At 39.2% G+C, this 15191-nt stretch overlaps 1 protein-coding gene across 8 annotated transcripts in view; it reads left to right on the forward strand.

Moving 5' to 3' along the window:
* The window catches only part of LOC113640723, a 137919-nt gene that overhangs the window by 105334 nt on the left and 17394 nt on the right, over positions 1-15191 (forward strand). The window contains exon 1 of one of the 8 annotated variants that reach the window (XM_047818118.1): positions 7680-7815. The exons of 2 other annotated variants lie outside the window; for them this stretch is intronic. In XM_047818118.1, coding sequence (XP_047674074.1) covers positions 7767-7815 — 49 coding nt within the window. In that variant the 5' untranslated portion in view covers positions 7680-7766. 5 more of the 8 variants (XM_047818126.1, XM_047818122.1, XM_047818121.1 and 2 more) reach the window with 5 other exon arrangements.

A 15191-nucleotide genomic window follows, 5' to 3' on the forward strand; every position in this document is an offset into this window, starting at 1 on the left:
TATTTCGAGATGAACAGCTCTGATGGTCAAACACGTGAAAATTACTCCATAACGTTTTATAATACTCCTTCCTCGCTTAGCTTCAAAGGGACCAAAGCAGTCCACTCCAACATGAGTGAAAGGTGGTTTGTCAGGTATAACTCTCTCTTGTGGCAAATCTGCCATCTGCTGATGACCCTTGGTTCCATGAAGACGTTTACAGACTACACACTTTGATAAAATCCTCCTTATCGCAGTGCTGGCACCAGGGACCCAATATCTCTGTCGCAAAGTAGCCATCATATAATTTCGTCCACAGTGTCCAATGTCATTGTGAATTTGCCGCAGGATCAAATCTGTAACATGCAGGTTCTTAGCCAGTATAACTGGATGTTTAACTTCTTCAGGCATCATAGCCTTGTCCAGACGTCCACCAACTCTAATAGTATCCGAATGAAGCACAGGGTTAAGTTTATAGAGTTCGCTACTTCGTTTTACCAGTCCATCCTTCCGTAGACTAGACAGTTCATCAGAATACCTCTTCTTTTGGCATAGACGAATAATCTCCAATTCGGCCTTTTCCAGTTCATCTGGAGACAACAACTTAAAGGTCATATTGGATTTGAACTTTTGCATCTCCTTGTCAAGAGTCTCTTGTTGCAATTTGTCCATGTCACAGTAATCAGTCATCAATCTTTTCCTTTCCTTGCTTAGATCAATTAAAATGTTCCTGAATCGAAGTATCCAAGCTATGCTCTTTTTCAATCGCATCCATGAAGAATAGTGATTAAAGTATGGAATAAAATCATAATCCTGCTGAACCTGTACAGTATTCACCAGAACACTCCCTTTTACTTCTGGGTCATTAGAAGACATTGCACCTACATGAGTAGGATCCATGGGCCACGACTCTTGTGGTTGAAGAAGAAATGAAGGACCAGAAATCCATATCTTGTTTTTTTAAGAAGGAAGTCACCTTTATACCTCTGGATACCAGATCAGCTGGGTTATTGAAAGAGTTCACGTACCTCCATTGTGTAGTTTCAGAAACCTTTTGAATTTCAGCCACTCTGTTGGCTACAAAGCATTTGAACCTAGAAGTCTCATTTTGGATGTATTTAAGAACAGAGGTGCTGTCTGTCCAGAATACAGAATCCTGAAGATTTAACTTCAGCTCTCTTTTCCACAACTTGTCCATACGACTCGCAAGTGTAGCAGCAGTGAGCTCCAGACGAGGGATAGTGATTACTCTCAAAGGTGTCACTCTTGCTTTACTCATTAGCAGAGTAGAATGGGCAATGTTCTGATCATTATGAAGCAACAAGTAAGATACGGTGCCATAACCTCTCTCACTGGCATCTGAGAAGTGATGTAATTGGGCCAATGTAACTTCTCCAAAGTTGTCAGGCTTAAAACACCTGCGAACCTGGAATTTATCCAATTCATAAAGTTCGTCCAACCAACTTGTCCATCGCTGAATGTACACTGTTGGAATAGTGCTGTCCCATCCAATTTTCTCTCGACACAGATCCTGAAGTATAATTTTGCCACGCAAGATCACTGGAGACAGAAAACCAAGAGGATCATAAATAGAACTAATGACAAAGAATTCCTCTTCTGGTAAGAGGTCTATCTTTGATCGTCACCTTAAACTTGAAAACATCTGACTCAGCACACCACTGAACACCTAATGCTCTTTCCAATGGTAGCATGTCATGTTCCAAATCCAAGCTCTTTATTTTCTGGTCTCTGTCTTCCTCAGGTATGGCATTCAACACAGCACGGCTGTTACTTATCCATTTCGTTAATCGAAATCCACCTTTGGCACATATTTCAGTGAGACTTTGGTACAGCTGCACAGCATCTGAGTTTGTAGGCACAGATACAAGACCATCGTCTACATAAAAGTTATTGAAGACAACATCTACAGTCTTGGCATCATACAGATCCCTATGATCCTCTGCACACCTTCTCAATGCATAACTAGAGCAACTTGGAGATGATGTCGCTCCAAACAAATGCACAACCATTCTGTATTCTTCCAGATCACCATCAATCTCAATAGATCACAATCTCAATTGATCAAATCTCAATAGATCACAATCATTGGGATGCACCTTGACCTGATGAAACATCGATTCTATGTCAGCCATCATAGCAACATACTCCATTCTAAAAGTCACAAGAACACTCACCAGAGGACTTGTTAAGTCTGGACCTTGCAGAAGATGTTCATTCAATGATGTTCCTTGGTATGATGCTCCACAATCAAACACCACTCTGATCTTTTGCTTTTTGGGATGATATACCCCATGGTGAGGTAGATACCATAAGCGTCCATCATGTCGTTCCAATTCCGCTATGGGAACCTTTTCAGCATGGCCTTTGGAGATGACACTCTTCATGAAATTAACGTAATCAGAATGAAAGGTTGCATTTCGCCGCAGCTTTCTTTGAAGATTCAGAGCACGTTGTTCCACTATTGCTCTATTTCTTGGCATGACAACAGTTTCATTTTTGAGTGGAAGACCAATGTAATAATGTTCATTCATCAGTCTTGCTGATCGAGAAACAAAGTCCATAAATCTATGATCTTCCTTTGACAATCCTTGTTGTTCCTCTTGAACACATTCAGGAAAGTCGGTCTTGAACTGTCGCTCCCACAACTCATCCAATTTCATAACTGTGATCCTATTAACAGTGGTATGAGGATACTCCTCAACAGCATGCTTCTCCAGTAGGTTCATTGGTCCATTAACTGTCCACCCAAACATGGTCTTTATAGCATATGGGCTATTATTTTGACTACGAATAATCTGCCATGGCTCCAATGCCTCTGGCACATTAGCTCCAATCAACAGCTCTACACAAGCATCAATTGACGGCAAACAGATGTGATTTAAATGAGGCCAACAAGCAAGATCATTTTGTGTGGCAATATTAGCTTTGCTTACGGGCATGATCTTCTGAGTTTATACTTCTGGCAAAGTACAGTAATGCTCTTGATTCAATCCTGACACTTCCAAATCCTTAAGAACATGACAAAAGATGGATTTATCCTGATTCATGGTTCTCATTAGTATGTTGATTTTCTTGGCAGAGAGATTGAGCTTTGACATTAAACTCTCTGTGCAGAAAGTTGCAGAACTTCCAGAATCCAGGAATGCATAGGTGATCACCACTTTACTTCCCTTTTTTGACTTTACACATACAGGAACAATAGACAATGCACACTTGTCTTTACCAGCCCCAGTAAGAGCACTGGATTGAAGTGAGACCAAAGCACTACCCAGTGTTGGCTTTGATTCTTCTTTCCTAGTGTAATGAATGCTCCTTTTCTCTGATGAAGAAAAATGAAGAAGACTTGGGTGCTTGAGATGACATACCTTACATATGCTTCTCTCCTTGCAATCACGGCTGACATGCCCTGTACATAAGCAACCGAAACAAATCCCATTCTTCTTCAGAAAATTCATCTTTTCTCCATGAGATTTCTCAGCAAGCCTTTTACAAAAATCCAATTTGTGTTCCCCTTCACAGAAAAGACAGATTCTGTTTACAGTCTTCCCACTACATTCATTTACATCTGTTGCAGTGACTGTGGTGGCAAAACTGCTTCTAGATTTGGAATGAGGTGACTTTACATTCAGGTTTCTACCTCCACTAGGCAGAACATCTTGAATGTTTCCAAATACTGGATCTGTAACTATTTTCACTTGTCTTTCTATGAAATTCACAATGTCAGAAAAACAAGCTGTGTGGTTACGTCGCTCCTGTAAATCATATGCCACTATCCTCCATTTTTCTCTCAACTTATAAGGAAGTTTCGCAAGAATGACTCGCATATTGGTGGCAAGATTCAACTCATTCATGTAATGAATATTCTGCATAACATTACAACAACTTCTGAGAAACAAGCCATAATCCTGCAGAGCTTTAGCATCCTCAGACTTTATTGTTCTCCATAATAATGCCTTCTCCATGTAAGCTGAGGCTATCCTTACCTCATTGCCAAAATGCTCCTTAAGCAAAGCTTTGGCCCTTTTGTACCCTTGAGAAGGAATCATGTGCTGACAGCTCCTTACAAGTTCCTTAGGTTGCCCTCTAGTGTACTGCTCCAGAAAATGTAAACAATCTGCGTCACCAACTGCTTTCCTTTCCACTACCTCTTCAAATGTCCGTATAAAATCATAGTAAAGCAATGGATCGCCATCAAAAAATGAGACCTCCCTTGGTGGAAGCGAAGCCGAATTACGTTGTTGAATTAATAGGGCAGCGATTTCATTTTGCTTATCAATAAGCTCGAAAACACCTCGTCCTTCCAAACCATCATGTGAACTTGATCCATGTGCACCCTGCACTCTAGGTCCTTGTACATGTGCATTATCATGACTGGTGCTGGGTAATGCAGAATGTGTCTGCCTTGTATTAGATTGAACAGTATATTGCGATTGTTGAACTGACCGAGTTGGGAAATGCATTAAATCCTCTTGAGTAGCATGAGTCTGTGAATATGATACAGGTAGATGTTGTGACGATACACATGAACTTAAAGGTAAAAATGATTCCACATTAGGAATAAAAGATTCAGTTCCAGTCTGTTTCTTCTTTAAAACATTGGTATCAGGAGGCGTAGTAGATATACTCGATTTCGATCTCGAGTCGTTATATACTTTCATCTTGGCCATTGATACAGCAATTTCAGTGTCAAGCTCCATTTGTTCCTTTTTCTTCCTCAGATCCTCCTCTTCTCTCTGCAGTGCATGTTTTTGCTGTAACATTTTCTGACGTGCCAACAAGGCTGCCATTTCGGCCTCTGTCTTAAGACGAGCAGATGCAATAGAAGATCGACTGCATTGAGATCCATGAGTTGTGTTACTAGACAACGTTTTCCTGCTCACATTAGAAACACTGTCTGTTGGTTGTATTTGAGACTGTACTTCATCATGGCCAGCTTTAAGGTTCTGATATTCACTTGGATCCTGCATACTGTGAGATGATGATACTGGTTCAACTGAAGATGGAGGTATAAGAGGATTATCCAATGGCTTTGTATAATGTAAAACTGAGAGTGATAAGCCAAGATTTGCATGGCCTTGAGTAGAACTTGATTCTGTATTTGGAGCACTTTGCCTGGAATCTTCCACTTCATTCATCCATTTTTCCACATCTTCCACAAATCCATCATTGCGTTTACATATTGATTCAAACCACTCCGTTTGTTTATTTAGTTCATCAGGAGGGAGAAACACAAGTATCTTTTTATGCAACACAGATACATCATCCCTTAAACATTTCAAAGATATCAACATTGAACGCACTTGTGGAGCATTGTCATCACATTTCATGAGGTCTTTCATAGATAAAATCATGCTCTTCATTTTATTCACCATAGCCTTGCGATCCTTTTGCAATCCCTCCATTTTGACTGCCAAGGCCTTTGCAGTAGGCTTAGGCTCTCTCTTGCTGCTCTCAGCAGCGTTCTCAGGCTCATCTACATTCATTTCGCCCACAACGCAATCCACATTCATCCAACAGCGCTGTACTCAAAGCGCATTAATCAATCCAATAATTTCATGAATGGGCGCAGCACCACCGTGCGAAACAACTTTGCACCTTGTTTCACAATCACAAGCCAATCCAATCCATTCAATATCGTGGTACACAAACTTCACGCAGCAACACAGGCGTCTTCACATTCAATAAATAGCAACGCTGGAGCGAAAAACAGCAACACCGCTAACATACCTCTTCTGTAGTCATTGTTTGCTTCGGTGTGTGCGTCCGTGTTTCATCTTTTCTGCATCCAGAGAAGTCCTTTCCAATGATCCACGATCCCAATGATCCAAGATCCCAGTGATTCACGATCCCAATGATCCACGATCCCAATGATCAAATCCAACAGCGAGTCACTTTCTGATGACTAAACTGTAGCAGCAACCAGTAGCCGCTAAGAGGCTGAGTAGAGGGAGTTAAAGATGGCGCGTTTCAGTTTCATTCAGGTGGTTTATTGTGATGTATAGCAGAAATGATGGCAAGATGAAATAATCTCCAAAAAATAGAAAAGGAAGTAACTGTAAATCAAAAGAAACGTTCAAAGGAAGTGTATATCCAAAGAAACGAAACGTACGAAAAGAAACGGTCAACAGAAAGTGAGTGTCCCAGCTACTCACCCCCTTTCCACCTCCATCCACGTGCAAACTCCCAGATTATATGCACCTGTGGACACCAAGTGACGTAACAAAGGAAAAGTGGCAATTTCAAAATAAAAGACATCAAAACCTTACCGGGCACTTACATACTCTATCAGCAACAAAGGTATAAAACCTTTTGTCTTCATTCTTGATATAACTAAGGATAGTCGTACTGTCAGTCCAAAAAATTGAATCTCCAATTGCAGTTGCAGTTCCTTCTTTAGCATAATGTCTACTTTAACAGCTAGGACAGCCGCTGAAAGTTCCAAGCGAGGAATGGTTATTGGCTTCATTGGTGTTACTCTGGCCTTACCCAACATAAAGGCCACATGTACCATGTTTGCACTCTTCTACATCTTAAGATAGGTAGCTGTGCCATAACCAGTTTCACAAGCATCAGCAAAGTGATGCAAACAAGCATGAGTGGGCTGTCCAAAATTCATGAGTTTAAAACATCTGTTCACCTGGAACTGCACAACTCCTGTAAAAGCATCTTAGCTGGCAGAATAAGTGGTGATAAAAATCCCAAAGGATCATAGATAGAGATTACCACAGACAAAATACCTCTTCTTGTACATGGTTGATTTTTCACAGAAATCTTGAATTGAAAGGTATCAGCTTCTACACTCCACTGGAGACCCAAAGCTCTTTCAACAGGCAAATTGTCTCGATCCAAATCTAACTGCTGTATGTCCATAGCTCTGTGTATTATTATTATTATTATTATTATTATTATTATTATTATTATTTAAAAAATGTTCTTATGCTTGTTGTAGTAAGACGAGTAATATGTTATAGGTATCAGTAAGAGATAAAGTACCTTCTTTCTTCTGTTTGTAGAATTTTGATGTACACAAATTATTAGATTAATTATCTGTAGGCCAGCTGTAGTACCAGCTTCGAAACACAAGATGTCGTCACTTAGTCACTAAGCCGTAATTTTATATCAAAGAATAAATAAATAAGTAAATAAATTAAATCAGTTTTTAGAAACATTTTAAACTGTAAAACAGGTTTATAAATAAAATTATACTCCTCTGATTAATCTTACGTTTCATAATCACTCTTGACCAGCCTCTATGTTCTCTTTAGCTCACATGAGGTAAATGTGTCTTTAAGACTTCCTGCAAGTTTCAGGAAACACACTTGCTGGTGAATATACTGATGAACATTACAGCTTTGTCCCAAACACTAGAATTCCTGTGTGTTATAAAGTGAAGTTTATGTTTCAGCTCATGCCCAGTTGTTTATTATTATTATTTTCTCATTTTTTATTATTATTTTTAATTTTTTTACATCTTCTGAAATATCTTAAGGACATGTTTGGCTTGTAAATTATGTGTGTGTGTGTGTGTGTGTACACACACACACACACACACATACACACACACATAATTTACAAGCCAAACATGTCAAAAAATGCCAAACATATAATTTGTGTGTCAGCGAGTGTTAAAATATTATTTTTTTTAATGAGAAATGACATAGTGGTTGTTGTTGTTTCCTGAAAACCAAAGTGTATAGAGACGCTCAGTCAGTGTGTCAGGGTGTGTTTCACACTGAGTGGCTGGTGTGTGTGCAGAAGAATCAGTAATGATGAAGTGCTTATATCTTTTGTGTGTCGTGTTTCACGTCGCTGCAGGTGAGTGAAGTTATATTTTATTTTCTATTACAGACAGGAGAGAGAATATTATCCAGTTCTTAGTTCAGCTGCTTTGTGTTTAGTTCATGTGGTTTCTGTCCAGACTGGGTTTACAGTAGGCTGGATTTCAGCTCTGTTCCTAAAAAATAAACCAAACACTGTTTAAAATTAATAACATTAGATATGTACATTTTAAGACATCATTAATCTTTATACACAAGGTAAACATTCACGTCATGCCTTGTGTTATAATGTCCTTATTTAGACCTTTTCAGCTTTGATCATGTGGACTTTTTCTTCCTGATTAACTTCAGTCTAAAATGTACTGATGAAGAGAGGTGGGCTAATGAATAAGGAGGATTCTACAGTGAGATAATTTTACATCCCTATAATATTACAGTGTATGTTTTTACACATTTACTGAATTACATCTCTCACAATCTGTCTTATTGAATTTATCTATAATAAATCACATAAAACATAGTAGAAATGATTTAAATACACTTTGTCACTCTGGTCTTAGCTGTGAACCTTTTTCTGCTGTCTCCGTCACTGATGTCGCTCTTCACTTCCTACATCATATTTAGTTTTTATTTTTTAGAATTAGTTACATGCATTTAACAACATAACACTCTCAACAATGGTATATTTGGACTCTTTATATCACTTTTCATTATTTTGACACAATTTACTAAAATAGATTAAATTTCATTCATTCATTCATTCATTCATTACCGCTTATCCGAACTTCTCGGGTCACGGGGAGCCTGTGCCTCTCTCAGGCGTCATTGGGCATCAAGGCAGGATACCTCCTGGACGGAGTGCCAACTCATCATAGGGCACACACACTCTCATTCACTCACTCACACACACACTACGGACAATTTTCCAGAGATGCCAATCAACCTACCATGCATGTCTTTGGACCGGGGGAGGAAAAGTCAATTAAACAATTAAAATAATATTATAAGCTGATTACCAGTTCATCTTCATAATGTTTTCTATTTTTAATAATGTGTAAACTATTTTACAAAAGTGCAAATGTGTGGCTCTATGAGCAGTGTGGTGGACTGGTGTAACTTCTGCGTCACTTCTTCACTCTGGTCTTAGCTTTAAATAGATTTTTGTGAATTTCACACCTTTTTCTGCTGTCCCTCTGTCACTATTGTCTTTTTGAAGACCGACTTCACTCCCTATATCACATCACATTTAAAGTCTTTATTTTTTCCATGTAACTAATTGTAAATTAGTGTCTTTTAATAAGATGTTTTTTTCTTAAAGCAAACAAAAAGTAGAACAGCTGATTTCTACTTTAGCCTTACCTTTATACATTAAACTTTATATGGGCCATTAAATATTCAGTTCTTTATTAAGAAATGTCAATATAATGTTTCTTATTTTAATTTGTTCATGTAGATCAGGGGTGTCAAACTCTGGCCCATGGGCCAAATTGCCTTGTAGAATGCCTAGCCACTGTATTGACGCATAGTCACGAACATCAAGCGCCCCTCATTCTCTGTTGACAGTCGTTAACAACCATGTTACAGTCACATCGAGCAAGTTAATTCCACCCTCCACAAAAATGGCCAAACGAAAGATGGACAATAGGAGCTTTCAAGACAGGAGGGAGGCAGATTATCTGTTCACGAATATAAAGGACAGACCTGTTTGTCTTGTATGCTAACGGAGCTAACGTGTCTGTAACGAAAGAATATAACATAAGAAGACACTATGAAACGAAGCATTATGAGAAGTATAAGGACCTGGACGTAAAGCAGAAGCTCCAGAAGGCAGAGGAGATGTAAAAAGTCTGGTTTCCCGGCAGACTATGTTCATGAACGCAAAATCAAAAAAGTGAAGCTGCTGTAAAGGCTGTAAAGAGTTATTGTGGCAGTAGAGACAGCAAAATCTGCCTGGAACTTTAATGAGAGTGTGTCAAAAATGTATGGTCAAAGTTTGAGAAATGAACACCACTGATGTGTCTTTTATTAGAGCACCGATGGTACGAAGCCCTATCGTTTTTTATTTGGGTTTTTTATTACGTTTTTTTTTATTATTATTATTATTTTGCACACATTGGCCAATTGGGGTCCCTTAACATGCTCGAAAACTCTTGAAATTTCGCACACACGTCAGAGTCGGGCGGCGCTAGGCTTGGGCAAAGGCTGGAATACGGGCATGGCAGGGGGGCTCTGTAGCGCCCCCTATAATGAAAAATCAAACATTTGTGCACAGATCGGGCAATTATGTACGCACATGTACGAGAGTTGGTACACATATAGATCTCATCGACCCGAACAACTTACACGCTCTAAACTATGAGCTCCGCCCAACAGGAAGTCGGCCATTATGGATTATTTCATAATTGCATGCGGTGAACTTTTAAGTAGTCCTCCTAGGGAATTCATGCGATTGCTAAATTGCGAAGGGATTTTTGATATCTTAAACGGTGCTGCCATGTTGAAGTGACTAAGTTATGACTAAGTTATTCTCTGACTAAGTTCAGAGAAACAGGAAGTGTCTTCTATCTAAGGCAAAACAATGTCTTATTGTGATGACACGCAGTGTGTATGTTCGGCCAAGGATTCCGATCTCATCGATGTGCCTATTATGAATCTCGGACATAGCGCCACCAACAGGCGCCAGGAAGTGTGTCAGTCACAACAGTTGCATGTGGTGAACTTTTAAATACTCCTCCTAGGACATTCATACGATTGACACCAAAAGTGGTCAACATGATGCCGAGACGTTGTAGATGATAAATTACGAAGGGATTTTTGATATCTCGAACGGTGCTGCCATGGCGAGGCGACTAATTTATGGCGCATTCAGAGAAACAGGAAGTGTCTTCTATCTAAAGCAAAAAATGTCTTATTGTGATGACACGCAGTGTGTATGTTCGGCCAAGGATTCTGATCGCATCGATGTACTTATTGTGAGTCTCGGGTATAGCGCCACCAACAGGCCCCAGGAAGTGTGTCAGTCACAAAGGTGGATTTTTTCACAGTTGCATGCAATGAACTTCTAAATACTCCTCCTAGAGGATTCATGCGATTGAATCTAATGCAAAATTGCAAACGGATTTTTGATGTCTCAAACACTGTTGCCATGGCATTGTGTCAAAGTTTACTTTTATTTCAGGCATATTTAAGGCTTTTGGCGTGTTTAGATTAACTTGAAATTTGACACATACTGTACATCACATTTGTCGGCTGTTAAGTGTGGACAAAAAGGTCAGACAAAGGCGTGTCTCTTAAGTGGCTCACTAGCGCCCCCGTTTGTCTAAAATGTGGGGTTTCATTTACCTACAGTCCCCAAATGGGTCAGTAACAACATAAAATAGTCCACTGACATTTACCCACTTCATGTACTTGCCCACCGTGCATTGTTTTCTGGGAGGCACCGTATAGCGATATAAAAACGTGCGAGGGCCCGCCATCGCTGCTTGCAGCTATATTTTCAAATTTAATTTCTTATGTGTTTGTAATATCAAGCTCTGGTTGTTCCATATCCTTTGTTTAAGTGTAGAACCCTGAAGAAATCTTTGGATTTCTGAATCTTTAACTGTTTTATTTTGTGTGTGTGTTTTGGGTCTGACATAAGGCACACATACGCTGACAAATGTTTTCATTTTATTTATTTATTTATTTTTCTAAGTCATATTTATAAAGGAATTTTCAAATGTGTGTGTATGTAAGATATTGAAAAAAAAAACTGCATTATTGCGTTTTCTGAAAACATCATTTCTTTTCTGTCCTATGAGAGATGTGGATTTTGACCTCTCAAGTTAGAGGGGTTAGAGGAAAACGGACACGGGGGTGTGCAGTTTTTGTTAACACGGGAAGTGAGGATATTGCGCGGGAAAAAGTTGAGTTTGACATGGAAAATTGGTCGGTTTGGAGAAAAACTGATATTAGTCAAGGCTCACGGACATTCTGAGTGACAGTTTATCTGTGAAGAGTTGTGGGTGTAACTTTTGGAGTTTGAGAGATTTCGGCGACAGGCTGCGTGCATTTCAACTCGTGAGTCAGAGCTACGGATGAAAGCTAGCACGAGGATCTGCACGTGAGATACTCTCATATATTTATTTGTTTTGTTAGATTCAGATCTACAAATTGTCCGGAAGAATATTCCCGTGTTTGTTTTTTTCAGTTCAGGGTTACAGTTTCTAGCTATATTTCGTTCGTAAACCGGAAGATTATACCCGTGTTTAATTTAATAATTCAGTTCAAAGGTACTACAGTGGTGTGTGGAGTTTGTCAAATGCGTGCTTAGTTTGCTTAAGAAATTGAATTCGACGAGTCCAAATCGGGAGTTCTGTGTTGAATCTCGCGGATGCATCAAACCCGTTCAAGGAGGGAGGAGTTCATCGCGGTTCCTTTCATCGTTGTCATGGAAAATGTCCCGGATGCTGTTTATCATCTCGTCTGAATGTGAGAATTGAAGGTGGTCATTCTGAAATTGGAATTTAATTTTTCCTCTGTTTCGTGAGTACATCGGCCTTGCATAAAAAGAGCTCCAACTAGCGCGGCATCTGTGTATTGAAAATCCCAGCTGGGTAAAATTTGAGAGTACAGTGACAATTGTTTTTTTCTTTCTTCATTTCTTTTGGGGTTACGTTTTTGAGATCTACTGTTGTGGTGAGTGACTGTGCAAATTTAATTATTTGATTATTTAAAGGAACACACAAAAAGAAAAAAATACACAGAGACAAAATAGTTCTGAGGGAAAAAAAATAAATACATTTGTTGAGTTCATTTTTCTTTCTTTGAATATTTGTCATTTCCAATTTGGAGGTAAACACAAACATCAAGTGAATATCTGAGATCTGGGTGTCGTGATTAATAGGAATAGTATAATTTAGAAATGTGTCTCTCTCCAGGTTATTGTTGATTTGTAAATTTCCCTAGACTTAATTCTCACATTTGAGCCACATTTATTGGAGAGAGGGCTACATAAGCAAAACTAAAGTTTGTTTCTATATGAAAAAGGTTGAACATTACAGATCAGTTGCAGTTAATTTTTCAGTTAATATTCAGTTTGGCCCGTGACTTTATCTCAGCTTTTTATTTTGTCCCACTGTGAATTTGGGTTTGACACCCCTGATGTAGATCGTAGGTCACTAACAGGCGGACCGTGGTCCGGGTCCGAACCCAGAAGCTGTCCAATACTGACCCGGACCTACAGCCAAAACAAAAGGTTCTGATTTAAAACTTGACGGGACGCTTCGACCTTAGAATGACCACCTAATAAAATGTTTAATATTTAATAAACCGAAACAGCACAAACTAAACTTTTAGCAGCATAAACCAGCACAAACTGAGCACAAACGAACAAGACTATTTTTGTTGAATTAGGTGCATGTGGGGGGGCTGATGACGTAATCGGCCAATAATTCAGTGTGTAATATTTAATAAACCCGAAACAGCACAAACGAAACTTTTAGCAGAACAAACAAAGCACAAACGAATGAGACTATTTTGGTTAAATTTGGAGTAGGTGGAGGGGCTGAGTGACCTAGAATTTACTATAATTATTCTTTTAATATCTAAAAAACCAAAGCAGCACAAACAAAAAATTTTGCAGCACAAACAAAGAAGACTATTTTTCTGATGTTTTGCGTTGGGTAGAAGCCCAACTTCACACTGGTCTTCTACCTTAATCGTTGCAGCTTTTGCAATCTTTATGGTAGTGGTAGTGGAAACGTACAGACCAATTGAATGCAAGTTAAACCATCCCACTTGATACCACTCAGCCAATCAAGTCTGTGCATTCCTGAAGTAAACACTGCATCTCAACGGTGCAAGACAGAGGAGAGAGAATTAGAGTTACACATGAAAGAAAGATAGCGATACATGTAGAAAACAAAGGGAGGGAAACAGACGAGTGAGACGGAGAAAGGAAGAGAATCATACGAGTGAGACGGAGAAAGGAAGAGAATCATACGAGTGAGACGGAGAAAGGAAGAGAATCATACGAGTGAGACGGAGAAAGGAAGAGAATCATACGAGTGAGACGGAGAAAGGAAGAGAATCATACGAGTGAGACGGAGAAAGGAAGAGAATCATACGAGTGAGACGGAGAAAGGAAGAGAATCATACGAGTGAGACGGAGAAAGGAAGAGAAACAGACGAGTGAGACGGAGAAAGGAAGAGAATCATACGAGTGAGACGGAGAAAGGAAGAGAAACAGACGAGTGAGACGGAGAAAGGAAGAGAAACAGACGAGTGAGATGGAGAAAGGGAGAGAAACAGAGAAGAGAGATGGAGAAAGGGAGAGAAACAGAGGAGAGAGACGGAGAAAGGAAGAATAAAGAACAAATGGCGCTCTCAAAAAAAAAAAGAAAAGTGGACAGCGGAAATAGAGCATTTAATACAGAATGGACAGACTGATTTCCGTTCATACTTCCCACTAAACCAGTGTCTCTCATATGTAAACCAGTGTGTCACAGAAACCGTGGCACTTATTAAAAGTGGCAATGTGAAACGCCATTATGAGACAAAACATAAACGTTTTGAATAAACATATCCACTCAAATCTGAAGACAGCTTCCCTGAGACAGCTTTCCCGAGACAGCTTTCCCAGGTCTGAGGGAAGTAGCCCTATACATCCTGACCATGTTTGGCTCTACAAACAACTGCGAGGCAGCTTTCTCTACAATGAACATAATCAAAACTAAATATGGTTCCAGGCTCACTAATGAGCACCTCCACATGTGTACTGTATGAGAGCGGCCCTGACTCCATTCAAGCCCAGGTTTAACATCCTGGCAAGATAGAGCTCAGTTCTCTCACTGAGATATAAAAAGGAAAGTTAAGCACTTTATTTAAACATACACAATTTTCACATTTTATTTATTTTCTCTTATTTTTGAAATGTAGCCCTACTTTTATTTATTTAATTAGAGAATGTTATGCATATCTACAATCATACATAAGTTCAGTTCTGTGTTACGTGGCAATAAATATTGTCAAAAAGTTTTTGAATTGTACTGAATATTTAATTATTTGGTATTTGATTTGCCAGTCAGGTATTGATTGCTTGCAGATGTTGATACACTACTAGGCTACTTACTGGACCTCTTTATCGGATAAGCGGTAGAAAATGAGAGTGAGTGAGTGGACCTCTAAATTTTAGTTGAAAAATTTTTTGTGTGTATTAAAACCTAATCTAATGTTAAAGAAGTAAAGTCCGTGTGTGATGGATGAGCCAAGGCGCATAATAAGTGAAGTGTTTGGCTTTGTTCAGCAACAGACAAATAAAGGAAGGACACAGACAATAAGCAACAGTTTCTTTTGGTGGCAGAGACGTGAAATTGTGTAATTCAACCAGATTTTTCTCTTGGAATATGATTCATCATCCTGAAACACTGTCTC

The sequence above is a fragment of the Tachysurus fulvidraco genome, chromosome 9 (genome assembly GCF_022655615.1).
Source record: "Tachysurus fulvidraco isolate hzauxx_2018 chromosome 9, HZAU_PFXX_2.0, whole genome shotgun sequence".
Classification (NCBI taxonomy): domain Eukaryota; kingdom Metazoa; phylum Chordata; class Actinopteri; order Siluriformes; family Bagridae; genus Tachysurus; species Tachysurus fulvidraco.